Source organism: Camellia sinensis, chromosome 12 (genome assembly GCF_055761805.1).
Source record: "Camellia sinensis isolate YWXY chromosome 12, ASM5576180v1, whole genome shotgun sequence".
Lineage (NCBI taxonomy): Eukaryota > Viridiplantae > Streptophyta > Magnoliopsida > Ericales > Theaceae > Camellia > Camellia sinensis.
The window spans coordinates 16,885,438-16,900,707 of NC_138972.1; the positions used below are offsets into that span (position 1 = coordinate 16,885,438).

The window sequence follows — 15,270 nt, forward strand, 5'->3', positions numbered from 1 at the left end:
CATATGTGTCTCATTTTAAGTTTGGTGTCTATATTCCTAACCTTACTAAATTGATAATTTAAATGTGGTTCGGTAAACTCCTTACTTTGTTTTGCTCCATTGCATAAATATTTTCAAATTTTAATTGGTAATGCTACGGGTCAGGAAATATTTATCAGGAAATGGTTCATGCATGAGCTGGCATTGACCAACTCATCTTGGTGTAGCCCCCATATATTATTAAAAAAAAGGAAAAAAAAAGAAGAAGAGAAGTTGGAAAAACTAGAGAGAGAAAGTTGAATACCTTCTTACCATTGTCATTCTTCTCAGAACGAACTGGGGAGAGAAAGAAAGATAAGCGTCATCGGAATACCTTCTTCTCAGAACTCGTCTTTGTCATCGTTGACTAGTACTTCTCTCTTTCACTTAATTTACTGTGAATTTAGCTGTTTTCTTTTATTAAAATGTTTTGTGGTCGTTACACATCACTATCTTTGTTCAAACATTTCCTGCAACTTGTTGAATACCATCTCTTCACCTAATTCTCTGCTGGTGTGCCTCATCTGCTCGACAAAATTCCTCAACCAAATCTTCCAGTCCTACCCCAAGTGTGTGTTTATTCTTTTTCCATACACTTATTATCTAATGAGTTCCTCTTATAAATTGCTTTGAATTAAACAGTTTTCCTGATGAAAATTGTATTGTTTCGGTAACCCAATGATGGCTTTGAACGGTGTTGTTAAGCTGGGGAGTGTTGTTCCTCAACTGGGTTGGGGAGAATTGAGTTTTAAGCCTTCTGGGTTTGTGTGTTATCAGGCGAAAGACAAGGAGGGAGTTCGTAAATGGGAGTGTCTTAATGGGTTTTTGAGTTTATCATCAACCCACCAGACAATAGGATCTGTGGATGATGATGAGAAGTCGTTAAGTTCGGCTACTGAATTGCAGAGGGTGGTTGATTAGATGGAAGGAAATGGCTCCAGGAAGTTGCAGAATGATTCAACTAGTCTTCCAAGTGGGTTCTTTCTTTGCTGCTTGATTAATATATGGGTTTTTATTCCTGATTGAATATATAGACTATTTGAAGATATAACCCTTGAATTTTAAATATATGGAGTTAATTCATAGAATTACTTACTGATGAATAACAAAATCATTCATGTGAATAATGACAGAAGGAAAAAGCTAAAAAAACAAGTAAAGTGATGTTGTCTTATTCAAGTCTTCTATTTGCAATTTGATCGGTGGAGCATAAGAATTTTTCCATTTTGGCGCTAACAATTAGGAAAGTATAATTTTCGTGTTAAATTTTTTCCATTTTGGTGCTAAGAATTTGTCTAGACTGGTGGTTTCACTGTTTCTTGAGCTAAGAGTTTGTAGTTATACTGTAACGCCCTCAAAATAATAACAATAAACCCATCAGATAAGACATAAGTATTACATGTCAACCTCATAACAAAATGCCCTACGGGCTTACAGCTTTCCAAGTTAACACTTGGTTACAACAAAGAGTTCTAACTCGTTTACACATTAAGCCCTTGGCTTGAAATTACATGTAATACATCAAAAGTAAAACGACAAACTATGCCCGCCACTAGCCTCCCAGCTATGTCCTTGGAGGTGGCATGCTTCCTGCACCTGAAAATGATATTCCCATATAGGGTGAGCCACAGCCCAGTAGAAATACACTAAACCAACCATGAACAATGACTAAAACATTAGCAATTGATAGTTGGTCAACACTGATTCAATCACATAAATTACATATTTATGTCAACGACTTACAAGTCCCAATTACTTTTCATTTTCCCTTTTTCAACAGATAAGCATGCTAGCTCTATCATCATTTCCACAGATATGTATAAAAACTATATCTCACATTCAGATAAGCATAAAAGCTATATCCACATTCTCAACAGATATGTATATCAACAATATCCACAGATAAGCATACAAGCTGTATCCACACTCTACAACAGATATGTATATCAACAATATCCACAGATAAGCATACAAGCTGTATCCACACTTCACTTCACAAAGATAAGCATATGAGCTCTATCTTCACTTCTCTAGACAAGCATATGAGCTCTGTCTACGGAGTACATCCCCTATCTCCTCCAAATACCTATCCGGTTTAGAGGTCCATCCCCTATCTTCCCCTAAACCGCGGAGTACATCCCCTATCTCCTCCTCTACACATAACGTATATAAACACATTGGTTCTATATACAATCACGCAATACAAACAATTAATGTATTCTAGCAACTGTCAAGTTCCATAACACATTCCATTGATTAGTTTCAGTTTGCCTAATCAACATACATTGTCTACAACAATCACGACTATCCTCCACCGATAGCCCAAAGCAGTTATTTCTAAAACAGAAAATAAATGCACAATTGGATATTCAATCAACATTTCATTTCTCACCAATTAATTATCCCAATTAATTAAACAATGTAATTAGGCCATTTTCCATAATTACCATTTCAACCCTTAGGTCCCATTTTCTTCAATGATTCAGCAATCATTCCATTTTTTTTTCATGCTAAACATGCATCTAGGTTTATTATAAATAAAACCCCAACTTTTGTATAATTGCACAAAAGCCCCAAACTTTCACAAATTACCAAACCAAGCCCAACATCTCAAAATACCAAAATTTAAAGACAAAACCCATAGAGAGGAGTAGGTTATCCCTACCTCAAATTCGGAGTCCCAAAGGAGAAGACGACAAAACCCAACGTGCTCCAAAACCCGAGATTTTCAGATTAAAATGAAGCCCTCGACGATCAACAACTTTTTTGTAAAGGCCAAAGGTGAGCAAATCACTCCTACTAGATCAAAACCTAGAGAGAAGGTAGAGTCTAGAGTGAGAGACTCAACAATGGTGATTTTGGAAAAGTAAGAGAGAGAAGAGAAAGTGAAAAAGTGATTTGAAAAGTCACAATTTCGGGACTTAAACCCAGTCTTCCGCTCGAGCGTAAAACACCCCGCTCGAGCGGCCACTCACAAACTTACGCTCGAGCGGCCAACCTCCCGCTCGAGCGCAGAATGCACTCGCTCAGCACTTCGCAGAACCAGACCTCCGCTCGAGCTCCCAACCGTACGCTCGAGCTCACAACACTGCACAACAAGATACTGGATGGATGTAATCTACGCTCGAGCGCCAACACCTCAGCTCGAGCGTACAGGCCAAAAATCTGGGCAACTAGTTTTGGTTTCTAAACTCAACCAACCTGTAACAAACCCGCTCAACACATCCTATAACTCAAATACAAAGTAAGAAAGGATGTAAACAAGATAATAAACAACTACCAACATCCACGGGCACATGCCCGGATCACTATACAACAAGGGTAAACCCGGGATCGCTATAACCTCCCCCCCTTAAAGAATTTCGTCCCCGAAATTAAACACAAGTTTTCAAAACAAGTTTTCCTTCATTTTAGACAATGTTACAATTTAACATTCAACAATTCGACCCATTACCGGTCATCCCATCCCTTTAACAAGAGACATATCACAATATGTAAACAACATATGTATTTTCAACATGCATTAACATTATGCACTATCTTTCCAATTTCAACAATATATTCAACACATATAGTGTCACATTCAACTTCCATATGAGGTAAGTTCCAAACATACTTCCAATAATCAAAACATTTTCAATGTTTCACAACTTAAGACATATATAAAAGCTCTTAAGTTCAAAAAAAAAGTAAAATTTAAATACAAGATTACATATTAACAAACAAGTCCGGATATTTCTCACGGACTCCCGACTCACGTTCCCAAGTGGCTTCCTCCACTCCGTGATGTTTCCACAAGACTTTCACCAAAGGAATGGTCTTGCCACGCAGGACCTGATCCTGCCTATCCAAGACCCGTACCGGTCTCTCCTCATACGAGGCATCCTCATCTACCTCTAAATCAGTCCAATCCAACACATGTGATGGATCTGGCTCATACTTCCGAAGCATACTCACATGAAACACGTCATGCACTCCGGACAACTGCGGTGGTAAGGCTAACCGATAAGCAACCTCACCTATCCTCTCAAGGATCTCAAAAGGACCTATAAACCGAGGGGATAACTTCCCACTCTTCCCAAACCTCATCAGGCCTCGTCTAGGTGATATATTCAGAAAGACATGATCGCCTACCTCAAACGCCAAAGGCCTCCTCCTACGGTCGGCATAACTCTTTTGTCGACTCTGGGCTGTAACAAGCCTCCTACGGATAAGCTCAACTTTCTCCGTCGTCTCCCTAACCAACTCCGGACCCAACAAAGGTGCATCACCCACCTCGGCCCAACACACTGGAGACCTACACGGTCGGCCATACAAGGCCTCAAACGGTGCCATACCGATGCTAGACTGAAAACTGTTGTTGTAGGCAAACTCTACCAATGGCAAGTGCCTCTCCCACGTCCCACTGAAGTCCAGGACACAACCCCGAAGCATATCCTCGAGGATCTGAATAGTACGCTCGGACTGCCCGTCAGTCTGAGGATGATAAGCCGTACTAAAGGTCAACTTAGTGCCCAAGGCACTCTGCAAACTCTGCCACAACCTAGCAGTAAAACGAGGATCTCTATCTGAGACGATCGTCACTGGGACCCCGTGCAATCTCACTACGTCCCGAATATACAAGTCGGCAAGATGATCTACCGAATCTTTTACGCGCATAGGAATAAAGTGCGCCGACTTAGTCAACCGGTCTACAACCACCCAAATAGCATCACTACCCCGTTGAGTCCTCGGAAGACCTACAACGAAGTCCATAGTGACATGCTCCCACTTCCACTCGGCAATAGGCAAGGGTTGCAACAAACCCGCTGGCCTCTGATGCTCGGCCTTCACTTGCTGGCAAGTAAGGCACTTCGATACGAAAACAGCCACATCTCTCTTCATACCCCGCCACCAAAACTGGCGACCCAAATCCTGATACATCTTAGTACCTCCCGGATGCACCGCAAGGCGCGAATGGTGAAACTCTCGGAGTACTTCCTCTCGGCAAGCCTCCGGTACAAACAAACGGTTTCGGTATCTCACACTCAGGTCGGGATACACCGTCAAACCCTTCTCAACTTTCCCACTGGAGATCTTCTCTCGGAGGGATTCTACCTCAAGGTCACCTCTCTGTGCCTCTAACACTCTAGTCACAAGTGTAGGCTGCGCAACAACAGAAAACAAGGCCGCAGCCTCAACAGATTTGCCCAGTAGCAAGTCAAACTCGCCAAGTGCTCCCATCATCACCCATTCCCGGATGGCTATACAAGCTACATCACTAATGGTTTTCCTACTAAGAGCATCGGCCACAACATTGGCCTTTCCCGGATGATAATGCAACTCAAAATCATAATCCTCGATGAACTCCATCCACCTCCTCTGCCTCAGATTCAAGTCCCTCTGCGTAAACAGATACTTCAAACTCTTATGATCCGAGAATACCTCGAACCTCTCACCATAAAGGTAGTGCCTCCAGATTTTCAAGGCAAAGATCACAGCTGCTAACTCTAGGTCGTGTGTGGGGTAATTCTTCTCGTGTATTTTCAACTGGCGTGAGCCATAAGCTACCACTTTCCCCTCTTGCATCAACACACAACCCAAACCCTCTCGTGAGGCATCACAATATACAGCATAACCCAACCCTCTCTCCGGAATAATCAACACCGGAGCGGTGGTCAATCTAACTTTCAACTCTTGGAACGACTTTTCACAAGTCTCACTCCACACAAACTTGACTCCTTTCCGAGTCAGTCTAGTCAACGGTGACGCTAACCTGGAGAAATCTTTCACAAACCGACGGTAATACCCAGCTAATCCCAGAAAACTGCGGATCTCAAACACACTCTTAGGCTGTGCCCAATCTTGCACTGCCTCAACCTTGGATGTATCAACAGACACCCCTTCCCCGGATACCACATGGCCTAAGAATTTGACTTCCCCCAGCCAGAACTCACACTTCCCAAACTTGGCATACAGTCTATGGGCTCTAAGTAACTCAAGCACCACTCTCAAGTGTGCCTCGTGCTCCTCCTCAGAAGACGAATAGATAAGGATGTCGTCCACGAAAACAACCACAAATCGGTCTAAGAACTCCCGGAAAATCCGGTTCATCAAGTCCATAAAGACTGCCGGTGCATTGGTAAGTCCGAATGGCATCACCAAAAACTCATAATGGCCATACCGCGTACGGAATGCCGTCTTAGGAATATCTTCCTCCCTGACCCTCAACTGATGGTAACCCGATCTCAAGTCTATCTTAGAGAAACAACGGGAACCCTTCAACTGGTCAAACAAATCATCTATACGGGGCATAGGATACTTATTCTTAACCGTAGCCCGATTCAACTTCCGGTAGTCTATACACAATCTCAAGGCACCATCTTTCTTTTTAACAAAGAGTGCCGGTGCTCCCCACGGTGAAACACTAGGGCGAACAAAGCCCTTATCGAGCAATTCCTGGAGCTGAACTTTCAACTCAACCAACTCTGCTGGAGCAAAACGGTAAGGTGCCATAGAAATCGGCGCCGTACCAGGCACTAAATCAATAGAGAACTCTATCTCTCGGTGAGGTGGCAAACTAACAAGATCTTCAGGAAAGACATCCGAATACTCACAAACCACCCTCGGTAACACAATCTGGGTCTCATCACACTCACTACTCTCAAAGCTAGCAAGTAGACTACTAAGCTCACTTCGCCCTCGCGAATCATACCCCGGTGGCAAAACACTACCAACCCGGTCTCCCAAGAAATGGAACCACTCCCCGCTCAAGGTACACAATGTAACCCTCTGGCGGTAGCAATCAATAACAGCCCGGTATGACGATAACCAGTCCATACCCAAAATAACATCAAAACCCTTCATGGGCATGACAACAAACGGAAAAGGAAGCCTATAATCGGCGACCTCTATATCACATCCTCTAACACCCTGTTTCAGAATCAACTCACCGCCCAAAGGCGATACCACACAAATAGGAGATGCTAATCGTGTTAACTCCAATTCCAAAACAGATGCAAATGCAGCAGATACAAAAGAATGAGATGCACCCGTGTCTATCAACACATTAGCAACCGAGTTGCAAAACAAAAAAGTACCTCTCACTACTGATGGAGCTGGTACTAAATCCTGCGCGGTAACAGCATACACGCGCCCCGTAGGCCCCTGGTCTACCTGCTCACCTCTCGGAGCAAAAGACTGCTGCACAGACTGGGATGACGAAGCTCCCGGATTGGCCTTCGAGGCCTGCACAGACTGAGCTGGCTGGAAACCCTGCGTCTGCCTAGAACCAGACGCTCCCGAAGTGGCACTCAACTGTGGGCAAAATCTCTTCATGTGCCCAGGTTGTCCACACTGATAACAAATCAAGAGCTGCCCCCTGCCCAAACTCTGACTCGGCGGTCTAGCTGAAGAAGAAGCAGCTTTCTGACCCCCACCCTTCTGCGGGCAAACAGAAACCTTGTGACCCAGCTGGCCACACTTGTAACAAGTAAATTCTCCCTGACTGCCTCTCCCCGAGCCTACACTAGGCACTGGAAAGGTCGATCTAGAGACTGCACCCTGAGACTGCTGAGGGTTATTACCCTTCTGTCTCCTGCCATCACTCTGACTATCCTGGCTCCTCTTGGAGCCTCTCTGACCCTCATCCTCCTCCTGCATCATAAGCTCCATATGAGCTGCAGCATCCACTAGGTGTCTATACTCTCGAATATAAGACCCACCAACTCTCAACTTGAGGCCCCGCCTCAACTTCCGCTCAAACTCATAGCAACGGCGTTCCTCAGACGCCACCAGTTCAGGTGCAAACCTAGACAGACTGGTAAAAGTAGCCTCAAACTCGGCCACTGACAAGCCCTGCTGATTAAGCCGGCTAAACTGATCCCTCAGCTTCTCCCTAGCTACTGCAGACAAAAACCTCTCCTGAAAAGCATTTATAAACGCCTCCCAAGTACTGCCCACACGAGCTTTCTCGTATTTCCACCATTGACCCGCATCTCCCTTCAATTGGAAGGATGCCAAGGTCACTTTCAGTGCTCCGTCCTCGATGCCAAGCATCTCAAACGTCTTCGTTGTCTGTTCGAGCCATTCATCTGCCTTAAGCGGCTCTTTAGGATCCCCGATAAACTCATCCGGATTACACCGAAAAAACTCCCTCTTCAAGAAGGAAGGCCCTGTCTCAGCTGCCTGATTCCCAGCTCTAAGAATACCCAAAGCTCCTGCTATCTCTCTGGCCAAGGCACCCATAGCCTGCTGACCCACTGGCTCGGCCACATTGGCCTGCCCAACTCCCTCCTGCACTGCCGGAATCTCACCCTGTAACGGTACTTCCTGCCTTGCAGGTCTACCACGCCTAGCACCTCTTCCTCGTCCTGACATCCTAATAAAGGCAACACAGAACGTTAGCACATTCATAGGTGTGCCGAAACTAATCACTCACGTCCTAATGCATGGACAACTGTAATTCACTCCACATAAGCACATAAACACATAAGCACTTACGAACTTCATTTCCGGATAATGATAGTCCCGAGACGTTACTAGAGTTCCGGTTAGAAACAGCGTTGATCAAGTGCTTTTCCAACAAGACTCCCAGAAACTCAAGGATCCAATCAACATCCTAGAAATTAAATCCCATACCCACATAGTCACATAAGCATGTTATCAATTGAGCACATAGCATATGATACTACATCTAAGTCTCTATCAAGCGAGACAAACCCATTGTGATCCTAATCACTTCCCACGTACCCAAAGTATTCGAACCCGGTACGCTCTGATACCAAGTTGTAACGCCCTCAAAATAATAACAATAAACCCATCAGATAAGACATAAGTATTACATGTCAACCTCATAACAAAATGCCCTACGGGCTTACAGCTTTCCAAGTTAACACTTGGTTACAACAAAGAGTTCTAACTCGTTTACACATTAAGCCCTTGGCTTGAAATGACATGTAATACATCAAAAGTAAAACGACAAACTATGCCCGCCACTAGCCTCCCAGCTATGTCCTTGGAGGTGGCATGCTTCCTGCACCTGAAAATGATATTCCCATATAGGGTGAGCCACAGCCCAGTAGAAATACACTAAACCAACCATGAACAATGACTAAAACATTAGCAATTGATAGTTGGTCAACACTGATTCAATCACATAAATTACATATTTATGTCAACGACTTACAAGTCCCAATTACTTTTCATTTTCCCTTTTTCAACAGATAAGCATGCTAGCTCTATCATCATTTCCACAGATATGTATAAAAACTATATCTCACATTCAGATAAGCATAAAAGCTATATCCACATTCTCAACAGATATGTATATCAACAATATCCACAGATAAGCATACAAGCTGTATCCACACTCTACAACAGATATGTATATCAACAATATCCACAGATAAGCATACAAGCTGTATCCACACTTCACTTCACAAAGATAAGCATATGAGCTCTATCTTCACTTCTCTAGACAAGCATATGAGCTCTGTCTACGGAGTACATCCCCTATCTCCTCCAAATACCTATCCGGTTTAGAGGTCCATCCCCTATCTTCCCCTAAACCGCGGAGTACATCCCCTATCTCCTCCTCTACACATAACGTATATAAACACATTGGTTCTATATACAATCACGCAATACAAACAATTAATGTATTCTAGCAACTGTCAAGTTCCATAACACATTCCATTGATTAGTTTCAGTTTGCCTAATCAACATACATTGTCTACAACAATCACGACTATCCTCCACCGATAGCCCAAAGCAGTTATTTCTAAAACAGAAAATAAATGCACAATTGGATATTCAATCAACATTTCATTTCTCACCAATTAATTATCCCAATTAATTAAACAATGTAATTAGGCCATTTTCCATAATTACCATTTCAACCCTTAGGTCCCATTTTCTTCAATGATTCAGCAATCATTCCATTTTTTTTTCATGCTAAACATGCATCTAGGTTTATTATAAATAAAACCCCAACTTTTGTATAATTGCACAAAAGCCCCAAACTTTCACAAATTACCAAACCAAGCCCAACATCTCAAAATACCAAAATTTAAAGACAAAACCCATAGAGAGGAGTAGGTTATCCCTACCTCAAATTCGGAGTCCCAAAGGAGAAGACGACAAAACCCAACGTGCTCCAAAACCCGAGATTTTCAGATTAAAATGAAGCCCTCGACGATCAACAACTTTTTTGTAAAGGCCAAAGGTGAGCAAATCACTCCTACTAGATCAAAACCTAGAGAGAATGTAGAGTCTAGAGTGAGAGACTCAACAATGGTGATTTTGGAAAAGTAAGAGAGAGAAGAGAAAGTGAAAAAGTGATTTGAAAAGTCACAATTTCGGGACTTAAACCCAGTCTTCCGCTCGAGCGTAAAACACCCCGCTCGAGCGGCCACTCACAGACTTACGCTCGAGCGGCCAACCTCCCGCTCGAGCGCAGAATGCACTCGCTCAGCACTTCGCAGAACCAGACCTCCGCTCGAGCTCCCAACCGTACGCTCGAGCTCACAACACTGCACAACAAGATACTGGATGGATGTAATCTACGCTCGAGCGCCAACACCTCAGCTCGAGCGTACAGGCCAAAAATCTGGGCAACTAGTTTTGGTTTCTAAACTCAACCAACCTGTAACAAACCCGCTCAACACATCCTATAACTCAAATACAAAGTAAGAAAGGATGTAAACAAGATAATAAACAACTACCAACATCCACGGGCACATGCCCGGATCACTATACAACAAGGGTAAACCCGGGATCGCTATACCGTGAGAGATTTCACAAGATAAGGTGAGACCTAAGAAGTATGGACACAGACATATGATACGATACGGATACGCCGACAAAAAATGAAGAACACAATACGTGAGAGACACGCATGAAATATATAATTTTATACATTTATTATATGTTATATATATGAATATATCATTTAAAGATAATAAAAAATATAATATGACACTAATTCCTATAAATTTATATAGTTTTTGTTTTATAATTGTGTCTTAAGTTGTTTAATTCAAACTTATAATTAATTTTACGTGTGTCTAATTGAAGAAAGGCCAAACTAAAGAAGGGAAAAAATTATTTATAATCAGTTACAGTCAATGTTTGCTTGAATTTCTAAAATTTATGAATTTATAAATTTATAAAAGCTAAGAATCAAAAAAGATTGATTCTCATAAATTTATAAAAGTTGAAAAATACTAGACGAATAATTCTCATGGAGCATGACGTCATAATGTTCATAATTATTATGAGATAACAATGGTTTAATTTGATTATGAATTTTCTGCTTGAATTTTTTTTTCCAGATGTTCAGCATCAACATGTATTGGTGCTGGTGGAGATAGGGGATGAAGCCATTGAGATTAGATTTAAAAGCAAAAATTGTGATTGTGGTGTAATTGCAATACTTTGGATGACAGAGTCTGAGATGCTAAACAAAGGAAGACCTTATTAGGCATGGTGCAATCCCATAACAGTCAAACATATTAAACATGAAACTCAAAGAAGAGCAAGACAGTAAGAGATTTATGGCTACCAACACTCATGAAGTAGAGAACAATCCATTGAGTTTGAATATTAAAGGAATTAAATGTAATATTAATATCCTAAAATGGTTGATTTAGCACACTCTTGTATTTTGTGTTGCAATGGTAATAAAATGAGTATTGGAGAATATGACTAATGCCATTTCATATTTGTGTTTGTATTATAATGGAATGTCTTGTATTTTGAATTGTAATGATCATTGAAGAATATGAAATTCTTTATTTTTGACATGCTCTTATTGATATTGTTACTAGCAACCCCTCATTGACTTTTTATTTATTTTTAATGACAAACATAACATGTTAATGGGCTTGGTTGAGATCACAAATTAAAGAACAAATAAAATTTATTCATAATAAAGAAAAAAATTCTCATGCCCTCCAGCTTCAAGCACAAGTGAAGTAATCATACATTGCAGTGGCATCTCCTTTCTCGAGTTTCAAACGACGAACTTTGTCCATATGATTCCTACAATATTTCTCTAAATATGACAACTTCTCATGCCCACCAGCTTCAAGCACGAGTGAAGTAAAATTTTTGTTCATCCTAATTCCTGCACTATCATTTAATTCAAGTCTCCTTTGCACATGTGGTTCAAGAATCCTTTTTTGCTTGAAAAAACGAGATTTGCTTGGACTCATTTCATGGTTATGCTCAAGTCTTAAGGATCGCACTATCCACATTTCATCGCCTTGTAAATTTGCATTAAGTCCAGCTTTGCATCCCGTTTTAGTTTGTGGGCGTAGTTTAACTATATTGCTTGTTTTGATTTTTGCTTTTCCAGCACGAGTACAAGCAATAGTTACGTATTTTTTCTCCCCATCATCTCCCCTTTTACAATATTTCTTCGACACTGCAAAACCATTTCTCTTCCCATATCTTGAATAATATTCATAAATTTCATCAATTGGCTTAAATGTCATTCCCACTTCAGGATCCTCAATTTCAACTTCTACATTTTTTGTGTCTTCTATTTCAGTCTCAATATCAATTTCGTCACAGTCCTCATTTGATCCACTCGATATTTCTTTATCCATACCTCTACAATGTAAATAACAAATTAGAAAAAAAATTATTCATAACAAAGGCCACAAAAATCCTAATTAAGTAGAAAATTAAATTATTTTATTAACTTTCTACTGAAAATTTGTAAAAATTCAAGCAGAAAATTCAGCAATAAAAAATTCAAGAAGAAATTTTAGCAACAAATTCAACTAGTGTTATCTCATAACAATTTTGCACACACTGAATTCATAACTTGTATAAATTCATAACTGGTGTTATCTCTTAATAAACAATAATAATTTATAGTACAATTTTTTGCTTTTTCTGCTTTCTAATTTCATTTTGGTGCACAGAGACTGGAAGTAGCAGAGTTTTCTGGTCTTCGATCCAGTGGATGTGTAACATAGGCCAAGAATGCTAGGGAAGCATCCTTGTTTGATGTAGTGGCTGCCCAAGTTACTTCCATGGTTATCTTCTAATCTTCTTTGGTTAATTATAGTTCTGATGTTTTATTCTCAAGATTTATTCAAAACATGGATTAACTAACTAACAAGATTATGATGATTTTCTGAATCATACACATTGAATTCATAACTTGTATAAATTCAACTAAATACTGAATAAATTTCATTTTATTAAGGGAAGCTTCTACCTTTCAACATGATTGACAAGTTTCCGATTAATTCTGTATTTCAAATGTTCTGTAGATATGCAAAGAATATTCGGAAAAAAAAAAAGGATAGTTGGATTAACAGTTGCTCTGTAGATATGTATAGCTTCATTGTCATTCTTTCAAATATTTTGAATTTTTTTTGAGCTTTTCTGCAACATCCACAAAACATTTTAATAAAAGAAAACAGCTAAATTCACAGTAAATTAAGTGAAAGAGAGGAGTACCAGTCAACGACGACAATGACAAGTTGTGAGAAGAAGGTATTCCGATGACGCTTATCTTTCTTTCTCTCCCCAGTTCGTTCTGAGAAGAATGACAATGGTGAGAAGGTATTCAACTTTCTCTCTCTAGTCTTTCCAACTTTTTTTTTTTTTTAATAATATATGGGGGCTCCACCAAGATGCCAACTCATTCATGAACCATTTCCTGATAAACATTTCCTGACCTGTAGCATTTTCCTATTCAATTTTAATATCTAACTATTGGTTATAATATTATACAGTTGGATGGTTGGGTTCTCTGCAAGATTTACTGCAACCGCACGCATAGGTAGGGGTGTGCACGGTGCGGGTCGGTGCGGTTTGAGAGAAAAATAGAAACCGTATGGCGGGTGGCGGATTGATAAAAGTGTCATTAGAATTTGCCATTTTCCTTATCAAAAACCGGCGGTTCGGTTGGCAAATAATGGTGGATTTGCCTTGGCGGTTCGGGCGGATTGGCGGTTTATAAAAAATATAATTCAAATTACAAAACTTAAATCAAAGAGTAAAAAAAAGACGAGAGATACCGTGATGTTAAGCATCTTGCGAAACTTTCTTCTGATGCAGCAAGTGTAGCAACATGGCCAGAAAAAAAAAGGATTGAAAAGTGAATTGGAATCCAACTTTATTTTGGATTACTGACATCTTGAATTCCCCTCGAGCAGTAATGTAATACTATATTCTAAGGTATAGAACAACAAGCAAACTTAAGTAAAAAAAAAATTTTAGAATCTTATAAAACATGATTTAATAGCGGTGCGGGTCGGTGCGGTTTGGAAGAAAAATAGAAACCGGCGGATTGATAAAAGTGTCACTAGAATTTGCCATTTTTCTTACCAAAAACCGGCGGTTCTATTGGCAAATAATAACGAATTTGCCTTGGCGGTGCGGTTCGGTGCGATTTTGGCGGTTTCAGCGGTTTTGGCGGTATTATGCACACCCCTACGCATAGGCAACAACAAGATAATATTTCTTTAATTGCTATAATATGACTTTAGATGTTAAATTTGTGAAGTAATTTTTTATTGAAAAAAAAAATGAAGTAGAATTTTTATTTTTTATTTTTCACAAATTCAAACAGAGGCACTGGTAAAAAGAAGGTCCTCTGACTCACCATTTATTGTTAATTTAAATTAGAACATCAATTCGGTGACTAAATTCTGTATATTACATCTATTAAAATTTAGATAAAAATGAAAATTTTGATCACATGTATTTGGATCATAGATTTGGATAAAGATTTGAAAAGAAAAAAGAAAAAAGTGTATAAAATATAATTATATTTTATTTATATTTCACTCAATTTTTTTGTTTCCCTTTCTAAACACCTATCCAAATCCATAATTCAAACACACTGACATAGACAAATTCATATACACAAACACATGAAAAAAAAAAGCTATCAATTTGGAAAACAATAAAATGAAAGTTGAATTGTCAAGAATTTTTTTTTTTATTGTGGCAAAATCAGCAATTCAACTATGGATGCCAAAAATTAATTTTGTACTATATAAAGCATAGTTTTAAAGAGCTGTTGAATATTGAATTGTTATTTTTGTTGTTGAGAAAGTTCAGGTGTGATTTGGATTTTTTTTTATTATTTACTTTTAATCCTTGTAGATCATAAACATTTAAAAAAAAAAAAAAAAGATTCACCCAAAAAAAAAAAAAAATCTTATGACAATTTTAGCATTTGTCGAACAAGTTGGATGCTATTTTATTTTATTTTGTTTCAATTGTCAGCCAATTAAGTTGACACCA

At 39.7% G+C, this 15,270-nt stretch overlaps 1 protein-coding gene and 1 long non-coding RNA gene across 2 annotated transcripts; one reads left to right on the top strand and one right to left on the bottom strand.

Moving 5' to 3' along the window:
- Window positions 1–251: 251 nt before the first annotated feature.
- Window positions 252–11,801, top strand: LOC145804088 (uncharacterized). The gene is made up of 3 exons (XR_014345688.1): window positions 252–388; window positions 796–991; window positions 11,331–11,801. It is a non-coding gene; the product is annotated as an uncharacterized LOC145804088 (long non-coding RNA).
- Window positions 11,802–11,957: 156 nt separating this feature from the next.
- LOC114275058 (protein FAR-RED IMPAIRED RESPONSE 1-like) lies at window positions 11,958–12,608 on the bottom strand. Its single transcript, XM_028217046.2, has one exon. The coding sequence runs from the start codon at window positions 12,606–12,608 to the stop codon at window positions 11,958–11,960; it is 651 nt and encodes a 216-aa protein (XP_028072847.2).
- Window positions 12,609–15,270: the final 2,662 nt, after the last annotated feature.